Here is a 16,185-nt window from a genome sequence, read left to right as displayed (position 1 = left end):
ATTGAATTAGAAATCAATAAGTACTTTCACGACAAACTGTTTTGAACAAGTTGATCTCTGGTACTTAAGTACTTCAAAAACATGTTTCGACCGTACGTGGGTTCATACCGTGCCCGCTGCCACCCACTTCATCCTGCGGGAGCTATGGACTAGGAAGTAGAAACCTTCAACACAGAAGAAACTTTAATATATTTTACAAGGAGTCTTATCTTATCTTATCTTATCTTATCTTATGAAATACTTATTTCAAACGAAATTTCAGGTGGGCGGAAGGGATGAACATTGAGAGAAATATTTGTGAGACGCTCGGCTATAAAACCTGAAGTCTTGAGTTTGATTCTTGTGTTGATTACTTTTCAATTCTATACCTGAAGGAAGTAGACCCACAAAAACATTTCTGACATTGTTTCTTGTAAAAAAGGAAAACTTTTAAAAAGTTTTTGCTTGACTCTTTGATCAAAAACTAGAACCCTGTATCCTCAGGGCCGGACTGAAGTTAGTGGAGGTCATGGGCAGTGATGATGTTAGTGATGTTAAAGGATGGATTGATCCTTCCCTCTCTTCAAGAATTGAATGAAACTAATCATTATTGCTGGAGAAATGAGCACTAGAGTACTTGTACAATAAATAGCACTTGCCTGATTTTAATTATATTTGCATGATTTTGTTTATATTTGCCTGATTTTGTTTATATTTGCCTGATTTTGTTTATATTTTGCCTGTTTTGTTTATATTTTGCCTGTTTTGTTTATATTTTGCCTGTTTTGCATGCCATAGACCGAGTAAGGGGGCTGTACCGCGTACACAGTGCATCACGCCTCAGTCCTTGGTCCACTCGCTATAAGTGGCCGAGGGCAGCGCTAACAATGGGGGTTTGCCTCATATTCCTGTACTGTAAACGCCACGTTCCATGTAGGGACCGCCGCTCCAGCTCACATGACACTGATGTCAGCGCCCCTTTGTGGAACGTTGTGGCGGACTTTTTGGACTGGGGTGCGGGCTTTTGTTCCATCCCCACCCCGAGCAAGATAAAAAACAAAAAGCTCACCCAGGGTATCCTGCAGGGGCATTGTTCGCTTCTCGTTCTTAGCCTATCTAGTTCCACTATTAGACGTTTCCACGGAGGAGCCACGCCGAGGCGACGGGGCTGAATCCTCCGTTTATAAGTACAGATCTTATACATCATCGCTAAATATTTCTAGGGGGCCCTAAGCTCTAAACTATCGGTAAATCCGGCCCTGCAAGTGAATGAGTCTGGGGAGATAATTGTAAATAAATAATGTTCTTACAAGCATAGATGTTAGTGACGTAGGTGATGGGTAGACAGATGACAGCCATGCACAAGTCAGCGACAGCCAGGTTCCCAATGAAGATGTAGGTGGCAGAGTGGAAGCGTCGGTTTTTGAAGATGATGCACAGGACGCTTATGTTGCCGACGATGGCCAACAGGAAGGCGCCTCCGTAGCAGATGGAGAGCATGACCACCATGAACGTCGACTGCTTCACATAATTTTCCGCCCTGGTGACGTTGGTGATGTTGAAGGATGTATTCCAACTGATGTTGGTGGTGTTGAAGGATGCATTCCGGCTACCCACGTAGCTGACCACCGAAGTAGCGTTGTTGTCATCCATAATTAACATGAGGTCCCTCACAGCTGATGCGTTCTTAGTTACATTCGCCTGCTACAAGAGGCGCATCAGAACATTTCTTTCGATTCGCGTCTTTTACAATTGAGTAAGTAATCCTTTATGCAGAGAAAACGTCTTGAATTTATAGTGGTAAGTGCTTAGTTTTCCATTTGCTTAGGAAAGTAAATTTATCTTATAAACGCTTTGATGTTCAGATCACATTCGCCAGAAATGTATCTGTCAAGTATCTTGCGTAACACACTTATAGACACACAAAATCAGGATGGCTATAAATCTCAACTGACAAGTTTATACATATAATGTAACAATTAACACACCGTAATAACAAATCTATGAAATATGAGAAAAACTGAAACGAGGAGGGAAAAAAAAAGGAATAAAACTACAAAGCTTCTTAAATCAAAATGTTTCAATTCTTTAAGCGATAGCACATCTATCTGGGGGTTGGGGGGGGGGGGAAAGACTGGTCCGAGTTAAAAAGTAATTGTGCTAAAGAATCAATAAAACAAGAAGTTTGTTTTAAGACGTAGATAATTGAAAACAGACAAAACAGATTCACTGCTTCGTTCAGCTTATGATACTTTGCTCATTCCTAGGACTCGCGCTTCCCGGGCGGGCTTCCCCTTTCTGTATTTTCCAAACCCACTGAAAGAAAACTCAAATAGTGGAATCGGTTACCAAGTTTACACAACTTGAAATGCACAACACGTACAAGTGTTATAAGAATACTAGCATTACCCACTGGATACGCCCGTTGATGTTTTCCCAGACTATGAATTGTTTGTTTTACCATGGACCCCCCTTTCTTTTTTTCTTAATTATAACGATATAATAATATAAACTCCCTCCGAAACACACCCTATATTTAACCTATAACTATAACACTATAACTCCACGCATATAACTTGACAAAACTTCGAATCTTCTATCAAACCTCACATACAATATTGTGTCCGATAATAATTACTTGACAAAACTTCGAGTCTTCCATAAACCTTTTAATAAAATTTTGTGTCCGCTAATAACTATTTGACAAAACTTCGAGTCTACTATTAACCTTTTGATAAAATATTGTGTCCGCTAATATTACTTGACAAAACTTTCGATTAGACTTCTGTTTCAATATGTTAAGTCGGCATTTACAAGATTAAAAGACAAAATATATGGACACATAAAATGCCTTTTAGCATTTATTGAGAAGACACACAAAAAATTCTCAAGAAAGAAATTTTCATAAATTGTATCTCTATCTTATTGTAGTGTCTTGTTGCGAAGTAACTTTATACCCTTCTATAAAAAAAATAAATTATTTTAGCTGAATTCAAAAATCTTTTTTTTTAGAAAACTGAACTAAAAATAGTAAGCGACAGAAACGTTTCTTAACCTGATATTCCATACATAATGTCGAGACAAAAGTAGATTTGGTAGCTAAGAATTATGTGGGCGTGGCATTTAATTTATTGTTTAGGATCCCGAAGATAAGGAATGAGTGTTATATTTCATATGACCAAGCTAAGTTGTATTTCATATGACCAAGCTAAGTTGTATTTCATATGACCAAGCTAAGCTGTATTTCATATGACCAAGCTAAGCTGTATTTCATATGACCAAGCTAAGTTGTATTTCATATGACCAAGCCAAGCTGTTTTTCATATGACCAAGCTAAGTTGTATTTCATATGACCAAGCTAAGTTGTATTTCATATGACCAAGCCAAGCTGTTTTTCATATGACCAAGCTAAGTTGTATTTCATATGACCAAGCTAAGTTGTATTTCATATGACCAAGCTAAGTTGTATTTCATATGACCATGCTAAGTTGTATTTCATATGACCAAGCTAAGTTGTATTTCATATGACCAAGCCAAATTGTATTTCATATGACCAAGCTAAGTTGTATTTCATATGACCAAGCTAAGTTGTATTTCATATGACCAAGCTAAGTTGTATTTCATATGACCAAGCTAAGTTGTATTTCATATGACCAAGCTAAGCTGTATTTCATATGACCAAGCTAAGCTGTATTTCATATGACCAAGCTAAGCTGTATTTCATATGACCAAGCTAAGTTGTATTTCATATGACCAAGCTAAGTTGTATTTCATATGACCAAGCTAAGTTGTATTTCATATGACCAAGCTAAGTTGTATTTCATATGACCAAGCTAAGTTGTATTTCATATGACCAAGCTAAGTTTCGATCTGCATATTTTTCCACATGGAGGCGTAGTGGCTGAGTGCTAAAGCGCTTGGCTTCCGAACCGGCGTGTCCCAGGTTCTAATCTTAGTGAAAACTTGGATTTTAAATTTCAGGATCTTAAGGGCGCCTCTGAGTCCTCCCATCTCTAATGGGTAACTGACATTAATTGGGGAAAGGTAAAGGAGTTGATCGTTGAGCTGGCCACATGACACCCTCGTTCACCGTGGGACACAGCAAAGATAACCTTTACATCATCTGCCCAATATATATATATATATATATACATTAATGACTTGCAAATATAGTTGCAAATACAATGAGGGGAAAAACACATGTGTGGCGTAACTTCTGACATTTGACTTCTACACGACGTCTTAGTAATTTTAAAATAATAAAAAAAAAGTGAGATTCTGGCTGAGTGACCAAAACCTTATGGTCGTCCAACAATGGATCCGATTTCAATTCTCAATGTTAACCAAATTTGTTTTTGAGAATTGACTCTAGCTAAGTTGTGATGTGAAAAGAGCGCCTGAAAGCAGCCAAAAAAACTTCTTGTAGCTCCCCCCCTCCCCCCATAAACCACAAAAGCTATTGGACAGTCTGCACGGAGCATACATTAGCAATAAAACAAATCATCAGAGATTTATGTTGGCACAAAATGTGAGAGTTTGAGAAAAGGGGGTAAGGAGGAGGAGGGGGGGGGAGTTCTACTCCAGTGTGAAACATGGCCAGGGACCAAAGTACAGATGTAAAGGTTAATTAAACAGAACAAGAACTTAATGCGTCGCTCGATTGATTAAAGCACGGAGCACCTTTTACATTAATATTGCGCTCAGCAAACCAGTTCAAGATTTCACAAGCAATCAAAGTCTTTGAGGGGAGAGGAAGGCAAGAACAACAAACTCATTGCACAATGCCAGGTGGAAGCAGGGGGGGAAAAAACAGAAAAGAAATGAGATCAGAGAAAGAGAATAGATAGAAATAGACCGAACTGACCTCCGCCAATTAGCGAGGGCCGAGACACATGGCTGGGGTGGGGAGTCCACGGGGGAGCTGTTCTCCCGCAGATGTTGTGGATGTGAATGCTGTTCGTGTTTACATCTATATATTGTTATGGTTAAAGTAGTAGTTAGACAATCGCATTCAAATCGAATTTCCATTTGTTTGGACAAATACAATTATCTTAAACTATTTCGCCTAGGCCTAGAGCGTTCGGAAACCTTTGAAGTTTTAGTTTATATTTTTCAACTGTCTTCCAATTTTTTTGGTTGAAATTTAATATTAAGAAAAAATGGGAATGACTAAATGATTACATTTTGTTTGGATCACGTGACTGACAAAAGGGTTATATAATACTTGCACTCTTGTAAAGGAAAGAAAATTGTGATTATATAAAATGAATATCATATTACGAGCCAATGGCTGGATGTATTGTTATGGAAGACCAAATGGTAATATTTTCGTTTTCTTGAAAGTTAGAAATTGAGATCAAATAGAAAATCAAATAGAAAAATGTTACATAACAGAAATAAATAAATAAATGTTATTCAAGCTTTTAGTCTGAGGAGGAGTTACTTTTTTCTTTCTTATTTTTTTTTTTTGCATTTAGTTCTTTTTCTGTCTACCTCTCTTTCACTCTCTCTCTCTCTGTTTTGTCTCTCTCTCTGTCTGTCTCTCTGTCTGTCTTTCTGTCTGTCTGTCTCTCTCTCTCACTCTGTCTCTCACACTCTCAATCTTTATGTCTCTCTCTCTCTCTGTCCCTTACTCTCTCTCATGTATTGGTCGTGTGGTATGCGCGCTTGACCATCGTCTCGATGGTCCCGGGTTCCTATCCTGCCAGCTGCCATCTCCCGTCGTCCCGTTGTAGATAAACTTTAACTCTGAAGGAACATCCGAAACATGTCAAACAGTTCACATTTTTTTTTATTATTAACATAACTCAATCTGTCTGTCTGTCTGTCTGTCTCTGTTTTCATTTCTTCTTCTTCTCTGTCTCACATTGTATAATTGTTTTAAAATTAATTTGGTTCTAAAATACCGTTTAATTTTAAACTAAAAATAGGTTTCGCCTATTTAAAAAAAATATGTGCTTTACATTTATGTCACCGACTACGTAACTAAAACACTTGCTAATAATGTTCCCATAGTAACAAAACAATGTCATTTATGCATTCTAGACATTTATTGAAAAACTAGTTTGGTATACACATAAAAGCTTCCATATGCATTTATGTTCATGTCCTAGAGTCCTAGAGTCTAAGGACTGCTGGCTGTCCTAGAGTATAAGGACTGCTGGCTGTCCTAGAGTATAAAGACTGCTGGCTGTCCTAGAGTATAAAGACTGCTGGCTCATCTAGAAGGAAATCCAGAGCCATTCGGGCAGTCGTTCCTTTAGCAAACGTCGCATGAGAATCGCGGGGCAGCTCCTAAGATAAGTCAAGTATGTTCACCTAAGACAATATTAATATCGATGCCGAAAATGACCAAAAAACAAGGAAAATGAAAAAAGGGCTGTAGCCACATCTCCATGGAACATTTAACATTCGCGGACACCAGTTGCCAAGACTCTGAGGCTGTCGTGACAAACTTGGTGGACACAGCAGGCAGCTCAGTTCTCAAAACGACTCGAAACGACCTGAGCTTTGAGAAGTTGCCTTAATGGGCCACATATCTATCAGGGAAAGTATGACATCTTTAAGATACAATCTTATCAGTGTGCAGAAAATTGTGTCATATCAAGTTACAATGGTGAAGCAATTAAAAAATGATACAAATAGGATAAATTGGAGTCTTTGTCTTTTTAGTATTGTGGGGTGTAAATGATGATAAATTGATAGCTATTCATAAATCTCTACAGTGATCAATATTGTGTCATATCTTATAGTGTGTTAAAACATGAAACTCCTCACGGACTTCAATCGACTCAAAAAAAAATAATTCTGACAACAAGCTCTTGAATATTAATCTCTCTGTGTGTATGTATGTGTGTGTGTGTGTGTGTGTACAAATTTCTATTAATTTAGAATTAAATTACACCAAAGTATTATTTGCGCATCATTATTTCGGGTCATTTTTAAAGGGAAGTAATGAAAACAAATCTCAGTTTATTATTTTTTAATTGTTTCCTTAATTTTGGGATAATTAGAAAACTAAAAAATAAGATGTTTGTTGATCGCAATTAATATGGTGTCAAAATTATTTCACTGCAATGTAATGATGCAAAAAAAAAAATGAGTAAACGTCAGGCCTACAATTATGTTCCGTTAATTGCATGCCAAGACATAATGGGACGTTACGTGGGCGATTTGTGTTCCATCCCAGTTAGCCTGCAATATTATGTTCCTCTTACGCCATTTTCAAACAACATAAGACCTCAACAGTGCATTTGGGTTATATTTATGTTGTAGACTGTTTTTGTGCATTTATTTTAAAAATTTCAAGTTATACGCCTACAAGGGTTAGTTGACCTAGAAGTCTGGAAAACCTTATAAAATACAGACGTTACTTCAAAAAAAAAAGATTACGTCCTATGCGTCATGCATCTAGTCATGCACCCTAACCAATGACTTAAATTCTGCCAAGTCACTGGTTTTCCTGGCTAGCTCAGGCAACCCATTCCATACTCTAATAGCACTAGGGAAGAAGGAGTATTTGTACAAATTTGTCCTAGCATATACAAATCTCACCAGCAGTTATGAACATATTTAAGCATTAATTAGAGCTTAAGCACTATATCTTAAAATAAACATCGGTCATTTTAAATGAAAAAAAAAACACAACAAAAAGCGGAAATAACTAGATCTAAAAATAACAAGGTTACAAAGACAGTTTGTGTGGAAACACAAACTCGTAATCGGCCCCCGAAGTGAATCACCCAGGCAGGTAAAAAGGCAGGTTTCAATATTTTCAGAAAGAATATCAGAATGAGATTCTATCAAAGGCAAATGACAGAGAAGAATGGACAAAAAATGACAGATCATGTGCGGTGCCCCAACGGTCCAGCAGACTAAAGGATATGTGAAAGTAATAATATCATTGTGAAAAATTATTTTTTTTTACAAAAAATCTAAAACCGTTTGCATAAATGTGTTACAAATATGGTGTAAAGCTATTTCCCATACTAAAAAGCCTCCCGTGTTTTTTTACTATTAGTAGTGAATAGTTGTAAAAAAAAAAAGTGTATTTTTATGAAAAAACTGCTTGCACAGTTGATTTTAAAAATTAGATTTTTCGCTTTCAGAAAAGAAAAAAGTAGCCGTTTCATCAGAACTTTAAATGGTCTAAAACATTATGATATCAGATTTTCACTATCTTTTCTAGTTTACGAGTTCTAAACGGGACGGAAGGACGGACGGACAGACAGTTCACACAAAACTAATAACGTCTTTTCCCCTTTCGGGGGCCGCTAAAAATACCAAAATACTAAATTTACAAGGCAATTTTCATTTCAAAGATTGCATATGCCAGATTTTTCAAGTTTGTGAGGCGATTGTCTGTCTGATCTTCTCTTCTCTGGCTCTCAAACTGACACTATCCAAGCACTATTTAAACAAAATAAAAAGAGTCGCGGCGTGCCAACTTGATGTCTTCTTGAGAAAGAGATTTAAAAAAAAATAGAGGTCTGGACTTTAAGTTGAATCACAATGACAATGTCAACCAGATTTTGTCTTGACTCTCAGCTCACCAGCTTAACGAACGCATTTATTGGCAACTCAATTAAAAACAAACTTTCGTTTGTTACAACACATACCATTTTAAATTAATTGTCCAAGACCAGAGGAGATCGACATTTTCTGTGAATGTTTTCGAAGCGATTTAGTTACTTAGTGCATACATTAATAATCCTTTCATTCCCGTCATGTGGTCACGGACACTCATGGTCGTTCTAGCCAGGTAGTCATAAAGAGAAAAGCCAGGAAGAAATTCTGGCTCTGAATCTGTGATTACAATAATAATAACACTTTACAATCTAAATGGTAATCTAACTAAATCCCGAGATATTCATAAACACATCAAATCAAAACAAGAAAACAGAACAGCTGAATAATGAATAGAAAGAAGGCTAAATGAATTTTCATGTAAAATAGACATGTGGACATTCATAACAAGTCTATAAAATACTGAAACGTTATCGAAGGAAAATAGAACAGCTGAATTTTTTAAAAAGCTGTTTTATTGAGCATCTTTCATGCTTATAGCACAGTCAGTGCGCTATGGTCCAAACTCTTCTGTGGTCTAGTGATGGAAAGGGTGTTTGTTCCTACTCTCTTTCTAAATGTTAGTCTAAACAAAGCAAACACAACTCTTATCTTATCCTATCTTATAAAATAAAGATGTTACTTCATAAAAGAAGATGATTACGTCCTACGCGTCATGCATGTTAACCAATGACTTAAATTCTGCCAAGTCACTGGTTTTCCTGGCTAGCTCAGGCAACCCATTCCATGCTCTTATAGCGCTAGGGAAGAAGGAGCGTTAGTACAAATTTGTCCTAGCATATGGAACGAGGAATGTGCCTTTAACTGATACGTTGCCCAGCGGTTTATGCTTCTCAGCCAGACATGTCAATTTTAAGAATCCACTCAAAGTTTAGGTCAGTGAGATGCAAATAAAATCCGTTATGAAAAGTCACAGAGTTCAATTTCCTGACCTTTGTTTGTGACTTGACGTGCAAGCAGACATGCCGCATCTGGCATGTCCAGACTTGAATTAACACAAAAACAACAGATAAGTCTCAAAGGAATTTCTAAAGCTGACTTAAAGCATCCATGGTTTGTAGATCCACAGGGATTGATGGATGACATAAAAAAGGTGGGGGTGGGGGTCAGAGAGAAATGTTTTCTGACCACATGTTACCTTCGTTATCCGTCAAATGCAAAACAAATTATTTTTAAACAAGTTAATGAAAGGAACTGGACATAACTAGTTTAAAAGGATACCATCATCATTATTAGTAGAGCTTAACCCATAGCGAACGAGGTTTTAAAGTGGACATCAATAGTGAAGGTGAAAAAACTTGAACAATCGTTTCAGACGATGGAGCCAAACCTGAACTACTGGTCAGCATTGCAAAGTCCACAGCAGCACTTGCAAAGCTCAAGACAATGTAGAAAGACAAAAGCCTAGATCTCAGCATTAAAGTCAGACTGATGCGTCGTGGCGACATTTTTGTATGCTTGCGAATCTTGGACGCTAGCTGCGGAAATAGAGACTCGAGATGGTATTGAAGGTTCACCAACAAAATCAGGGCATCACAAATGAGGGAATCCTCAATAGGATCACCGTGGTGAGCCCAACGATTGACCTGATCTAGATTGAACTAGACTATAGACTAGACGAGGAGTAAATAAAGTCGATTCTATGAGCAGCGTAATTCACAGCACACAATACTATAACAGCTGTGCTGCATTATGTCCAAAGGTTAATTATGGTAGCCATGGTAACAGTTGAATGGCTTAACTTCAGCGAGTTAAACCTTAAGAGACACGTGTGGCACAAACACAAACACAAACCTTATACACTCACATAACCCTCCTCTCTTTCCCAGACACACACACACAAACCAGATACAAACCGAGACCAATCGGTCTGTAAGACGTGGCAACGAATTGTTGGTCTACACAGCCCACAGGTTGCAACGTTACATGTCAGTGCTGAGGCCTACACTGTAACGAATAGTCTCGGCAGAACACGCAATCAGTCATGTCAGGAGGGTTTTTCAGGCTCATCTTGGGTGTGATTTACATGCCCGGGCTCCCCTCATGCTCAGTACAAAGCAAGCAAAGAGAACTTAGAACTTGGGCGTACTAAAAATAGAATACATGTCGTTCAACTGCACAACAAAATGTTAAACATGAACAATGTTAATAATGTTGACACGTTAAATTACATGAGTTAACACAAGAGAGCGCGTCCAACAGTTTAATGAATGTATGAATATTATGACATGAAGGATGAATACATATTAATAGTATGTACAAGGCAAATACAAGATATACATATTATGCAAATGAACTATAGCACACCTTAATCAAGTTGCCACAGTCAATCGGGGCTCGCAACGCTCACATCCAGCGACATGGACGATAGTTAACTACAATAACACAGTCTACAAATCAGACTCGACTCCTGCAGAGTCTGAAGCCTGCGTCCCCAATACTGGGGCAAGAAAACCAATGACACCAATATAGCGCATCCTTGGAAACTAAAACTAACAAAACCTTATGGTGCACAAAAAGAAAATACCAAGCGCAAGACAAGTCACACCCACATAGATACCTCCACACACAGACTCAAACGCCCATGACCTTGTCTCCCTACCTACAAATACGTAGCCAAAGAGAATCTCCTTAGTTACTTCTGCAACACTTGCTAACAATAACTAATACAACAAAGACTAAACTACACAAGCCCCATGTAACAAAGGCGAGGCACAGAACCATGCTTCACTAACAGTCAGAAAGAGGCAAGGCAAAGGTCAGGAGAAAAGTGAAATGGAAAGAGACAAAGTTTTAATATTCTCATCATTTATCATGTAACATTCCAGTCTTTAAATCTAACAAAATCTTTAAATCTTTGATCTTTCCATATTTTTTCATTTATCACGCGAGAAATCGTGATCAGAATACTTGACGTCTATGATGGGTCAAGGTAACTTCATTGATTGAAAAAAAGAAAAAACCTCTGTGAGCCCCTTAGAGCTGCAGCCGCTGCAGCAACTTCTCTGTAATAACATTCTCTGTCTATAATGCAAGAAACATACGAGTTCATAGAGAATATTAGGAGGGGAGATAATTTGTGCGAGTTAAATCCCTTTTAAGAAATTCATATTGTTTTCCAGAGCTAACAACCAGGATCAGAGACGGCATGCAAAGGGAGAAAACTTCTGACAGGGACAAGTATTACCTTTCATGGGAACTGCCGATTCTAATGATGTGACTTGTAAAAAAAGTTCATTAGAAACCAAAAAAAAACAAAAAAAAACCTTAGATCAACTGACTGATTGAGATTGGGGGGCGTGTCAGAGTTATTGATAGCAGACGACACTTGACAGGTGACATTTTGTTGTCTAAAAAATTTATATGCGACTAAATTGGACCAAATTTAGAAGCTAAAAATCATTTTAAAATTGATGGACTAAATTAAGATAGAAATAGTCAATACGTACAGATTGCAGACATTTTTAAAGAGATTTAATAGAATGGAATTCTAGATCAACATTTCCAGTTGATATTACATACAAGAACAGAAACATGTCTAATGAATATGACACAAGAGAATAATTCTAAGCGATTCTAAAATAATAAAATAAAATTTAAAATAAAGTTAAAACACTAAGACCTGCACAAATACCACAGCATTAGGGAAACTTTATGACATAAAAGAGAATTAATATACAGCTTTCAGTTTCATAAATTAGAACATAAATGCGTTATGATAATAACCATGACAATAATATGAGAGAGAGAGAGAGAAAGAGAGAGAGAAAGAGAGAGAGAGAGAAATAGAGAGAGAGAGAGAGAGAGAAAGGAGGGGATGAAATGGGACTGGTAGAAATAGAAAAACAAAACAAAGGGCAGTTGGTAAAAAGAAAAAATGATGAGAGAGACAGAGTGACAGAGATGAGAGACATAGAGTGACAGAGATGAGAGACAGAGTGACAGAGATGAGAGACAGAGTGACAGTGATGAGAGACAGAGTGACAGAGATGAGAGACATAGAGTGACAGAGATGAGAGACATAGAGTGACAGAGATGAGAGACAGAGTGACAGAGATGAGAGACAGAGTGACAGTGATGAGAGACAGAGTGACAGAGATGAGAGACAGAGTGACAGAGATGAGAAACATAGAGTGACAGAGATGAGAGACAGAGTGACAGAGATGAGAGACAAAGTGACAGAGATGAGAGACATAGAGTGACAGAGATGAGAGACAGAGTGACAGAGATGAGAGACAGAGTGACAGAGATGAGAGACAGAGTGACAGAGATGAGAGACAGAGTGACAGAGATGAGAGACAGAGTAACAGAGATGAGAGACATAGAGTGACATAGATAAGAGACAGAGTGACAGAGATGAGAGACAGAGTGACAGAGATGAGAGACAGAGTAACATAGATGAGAGACATAGAGTGACATAGATAAGAGACAGAGTGACAGAGATGAGAGACAGAGTGACAGAGATGAGAGACAGAGTGACAGAGATGAGAGACAGAGTGACAGAGATGAGAGACAGATTGACAGAGATGAGAGACAGAGTGACAGAGATGAGAGACAGAGTGACAGAGATGAGAGACAGAGTGACAGAGATGAGAGACAGAGTGAAAGAGATGAGAGACAGAGTGACAGAGATGAGAGACATAGAGTGACAGAGATGAGAGACAGAGTGACAGAGATGAGAGACAGAGTGACAGAGATGACAGACAGAGTGACAGAGATGAGAGACAAAGTGAAAGAGATGAGAGACACATTGACAGAGATGAAAGAGAGAGAGAGAGAGAGAGAGAGAGAGAGAGAGAGAGGGAAAGACGAGTCGTGAGGGAGAATGACAGACTAAGACAATGAGAGAGAATCAGAGAGAATCAGAAGAAGATAATTAAAGAGACGGAGAAAATAAGAGAAAGCGATAACTCCATTACTATTAATATTTTCATCAGCTCTCTATTCTTTTCTTTGTTCTAGATCTAATTAAATAAAAAGAACATTTAATAAAAAAAAAAACAAAGCTTATAATAAGCATAATTATATCCATTAGTTTGGATTACTCATGTAATTATAGTTGTAAAAAATCTAGACCAGTGTTTCCCAAACTTTCTACTGAACAAAACATTTCGCACGTTCTGGAAAATTTAGAGAAACATTTTGCTTATTTTTTTTTTGAGAGGGAGATTTATTTACCTAGTGGCCTTCAAGTTAATTATAGCAGTAGATCGTGGAACACCTTCAGGCTTCGCGGTACACAGTTTGGGAAGCATTATTCTAGACTAGCAATAAAAAAAGCATTTATAGAAATAAAAAAAGGGGGAACGACCCGAATTTCGACTCGTGGTCTAAATCCTTCTCATGCCTTTAAAGCCTCTGCTAGTGAATAGTTTCTCTGTAATCCCGTCCTATTTCATGTTTGTGTATGACCTATAAAGGGAACTAATTCAGCTTATGCCAACACTTCAGTCAAGTACAATTTCTTTCCATTTTTCGAGAAACCAAACAAAAACATTTATTACCAATAATTCGTTAACTAATTGGTTATATTTTTTAAATTGATTCTTGTGTGGTCAGGTAAGAGAAGTAATAGTGCAAAATTTCAGCTTGATCCGAGATGTGTGTTGGAGAAATAATGTGTACAAACTTTTTACCAGACAAGTGAGTTGATATAAGCTTTGTAAAAATCCGACATTATGAAACATCCCTCCTACAAATATCTAAATAAACAACTATTGTTAATATCGAAAAACAACAACAAAAAAACATTGCCTATTTGTACAACTATTCTCAACCTAATGCTTATAGCAAAGGTGACCAGATATTTGGAAAGCGAAAGCGAGACACAAGTCTATCACAGGCGTTGCCGAGCAACAGTGCTTTCAACAATCTATATATCATTACAATAGGGCAGGGTGGGCAAATTGCGACCCGCGGGCCACATGCGACTTGCAAGAATGTTTTATCTGTGCCCACAGATTATATGAATATATTAAGAATAAATAATTTTAAACATCTATCAAAAAAAAAAATTCAAATTTCTGATTTTTATGATGAAGAGATTAAAGAAACATTTGTCTGTACATGTCATTCTTAAAAGTTTAAAGTAAGCGAAGATTATTCTACTTGGCAATATGTCGAAACATTCAGTACGAGCTTATTCAACAATTTTATAAAGAACTGTGTTTGAAAGCGTCGAGATGGGGAGAGTAACACTTAATGGAGCCCGTTCATTGACTGACGAAAACATAGGTTTGTTAATAACATTGTATATATATATATATATCCTCCTTCGTGGTCGAAGATGAGCACATTTCTCATTTCCTATGGACTCTAAGATAGCTGTTAAGTCCAATCCTCTTTTTAAAAAGACGGCCGCATACGTAGTATGGATGGGTTAGGTCAGTTGCTGATAGGCCTGCTTCTTATAGAACAAAAACCAAACCATTTATTCTACATGGGAAAGTTCGTACAGAGCTGCATTGAATATTAAACTTATTATTGACCCAATTATCTCACTGATCAAACCTATCAGAGGTGTCTTAACCACAGGCAGTTCCGAGAAGTAGCCTACTTGAAAGGATTTACAGACGAAACGTTCCGACGTTCGGTTCCACAGTAGTAGACATAAAGTTTAACAAACTATGACAACGCTGGGTGTGGCAAAATATGTAGGTCACAGCTGGGGGTTGCTTAGCCAAGGGAAATAATCCTTTCCTCATTAATCTTCGGACTCGAAGACTAGCCTTATTATCGTTACATGTGTACTGTTTGTCTCTATATGTGTGAGCAGTAAAATGTGTATACGTTAGTTCCCAGCTTGAGCTGACGATGTAGAACAAAGGTGACCAGAATAACAAATACTTTCTACTTTGACAACCCCCGCCCCCCCCCCCCCCCCGCCCTCCGCTTGTCAAAAGTTCTTCATAACAAAGTCGTAGAAAATATTTAAAAAAAAAAGACCACGTCGCTGAAATACGACTTCTATCACTCCGTTCACAGAGAAACTGACACGGCGAATTCGACGTGCGAGTCTTTGTCGTGAAACCATCGACCGACGGGTCGGACCTTATTTAGTATAGAGGTCGAACTAAGATAGTTTTATAACGATATACAATAGGTTTGCAGCTGTTGGTTCTATAAGATCCTAGCTCAGTGAGGGGATTAGTTCGTATCTTTTACCTAGTTAGTATAGACACAGCTTTTGGGTCTTTGTGGCCACGACCATAACAAATAAAGTATTTGAAGACAGAAGGTAAGGGGAAGCAACTGGGTAGTGGAGCAGGCCAAAGGGAGATAAACTGCGCATAGCATCAACACCAAATGAAGCGAATATCTGACTTCTATAAGTCGAACTATTTGCCTTTTGACTTGTCCAAGAAAATAAATAATGAAATAGTTAGGCAGAGAGAAGAACTAAAATACATCTCTCGAAACAACCGAATGACAAAGTAATAATAAAGATGTGCACGAGTTTAGGTGATGGCTGTGTTTTGATACAGCAATCCAACTGTTTGGAATGTGTGTGTGTGTTTCTATGGTGACAGTGGGAAGAGGTTAGTGATTGGTTGTGAATGATGCAACATTGGTGGCATTGTCGTCATTTTGTCTTAGGATTGAAGACCCCAGAACGTGAGA

At 37.7% G+C, this 16,185-nt stretch overlaps 1 protein-coding gene across 4 annotated transcripts in view; it reads right to left on the bottom strand.

The window, feature by feature from the left end:
* Nucleotides 1-16,185, bottom strand: part of LOC106067534 (neuropeptide SIFamide receptor-like) — a 168,854-nt gene that overhangs the window by 9,599 nt on the left and 143,070 nt on the right. For 3 of the 4 annotated variants that reach the window (XM_056021545.1, XM_056021546.1, XM_056021547.1), the window contains exon 2: nt 1,290-1,890. The exons of the other annotated variant lie outside the window; for it this stretch is intronic. In XM_056021545.1, the coding sequence (XP_055877520.1) occupies nt 1,290-1,641 (352 nt within the window). In that variant the 5' untranslated portion in view covers nt 1,642-1,890. The remainder of the gene's footprint in view (nt 1-1,289; nt 1,891-16,185) is intronic. 4 annotated transcript variants of the gene reach the window in all.

The sequence above is a fragment of the Biomphalaria glabrata genome, chromosome 2 (assembly GCF_947242115.1).
Source record: "Biomphalaria glabrata chromosome 2, xgBioGlab47.1, whole genome shotgun sequence".
Lineage (NCBI taxonomy): Eukaryota > Metazoa > Mollusca > Gastropoda > Planorbidae > Biomphalaria > Biomphalaria glabrata.
Note: the sequence above shows the minus strand (reverse complement) of the source record. Positions and strands in the feature narration are given on the sequence as shown.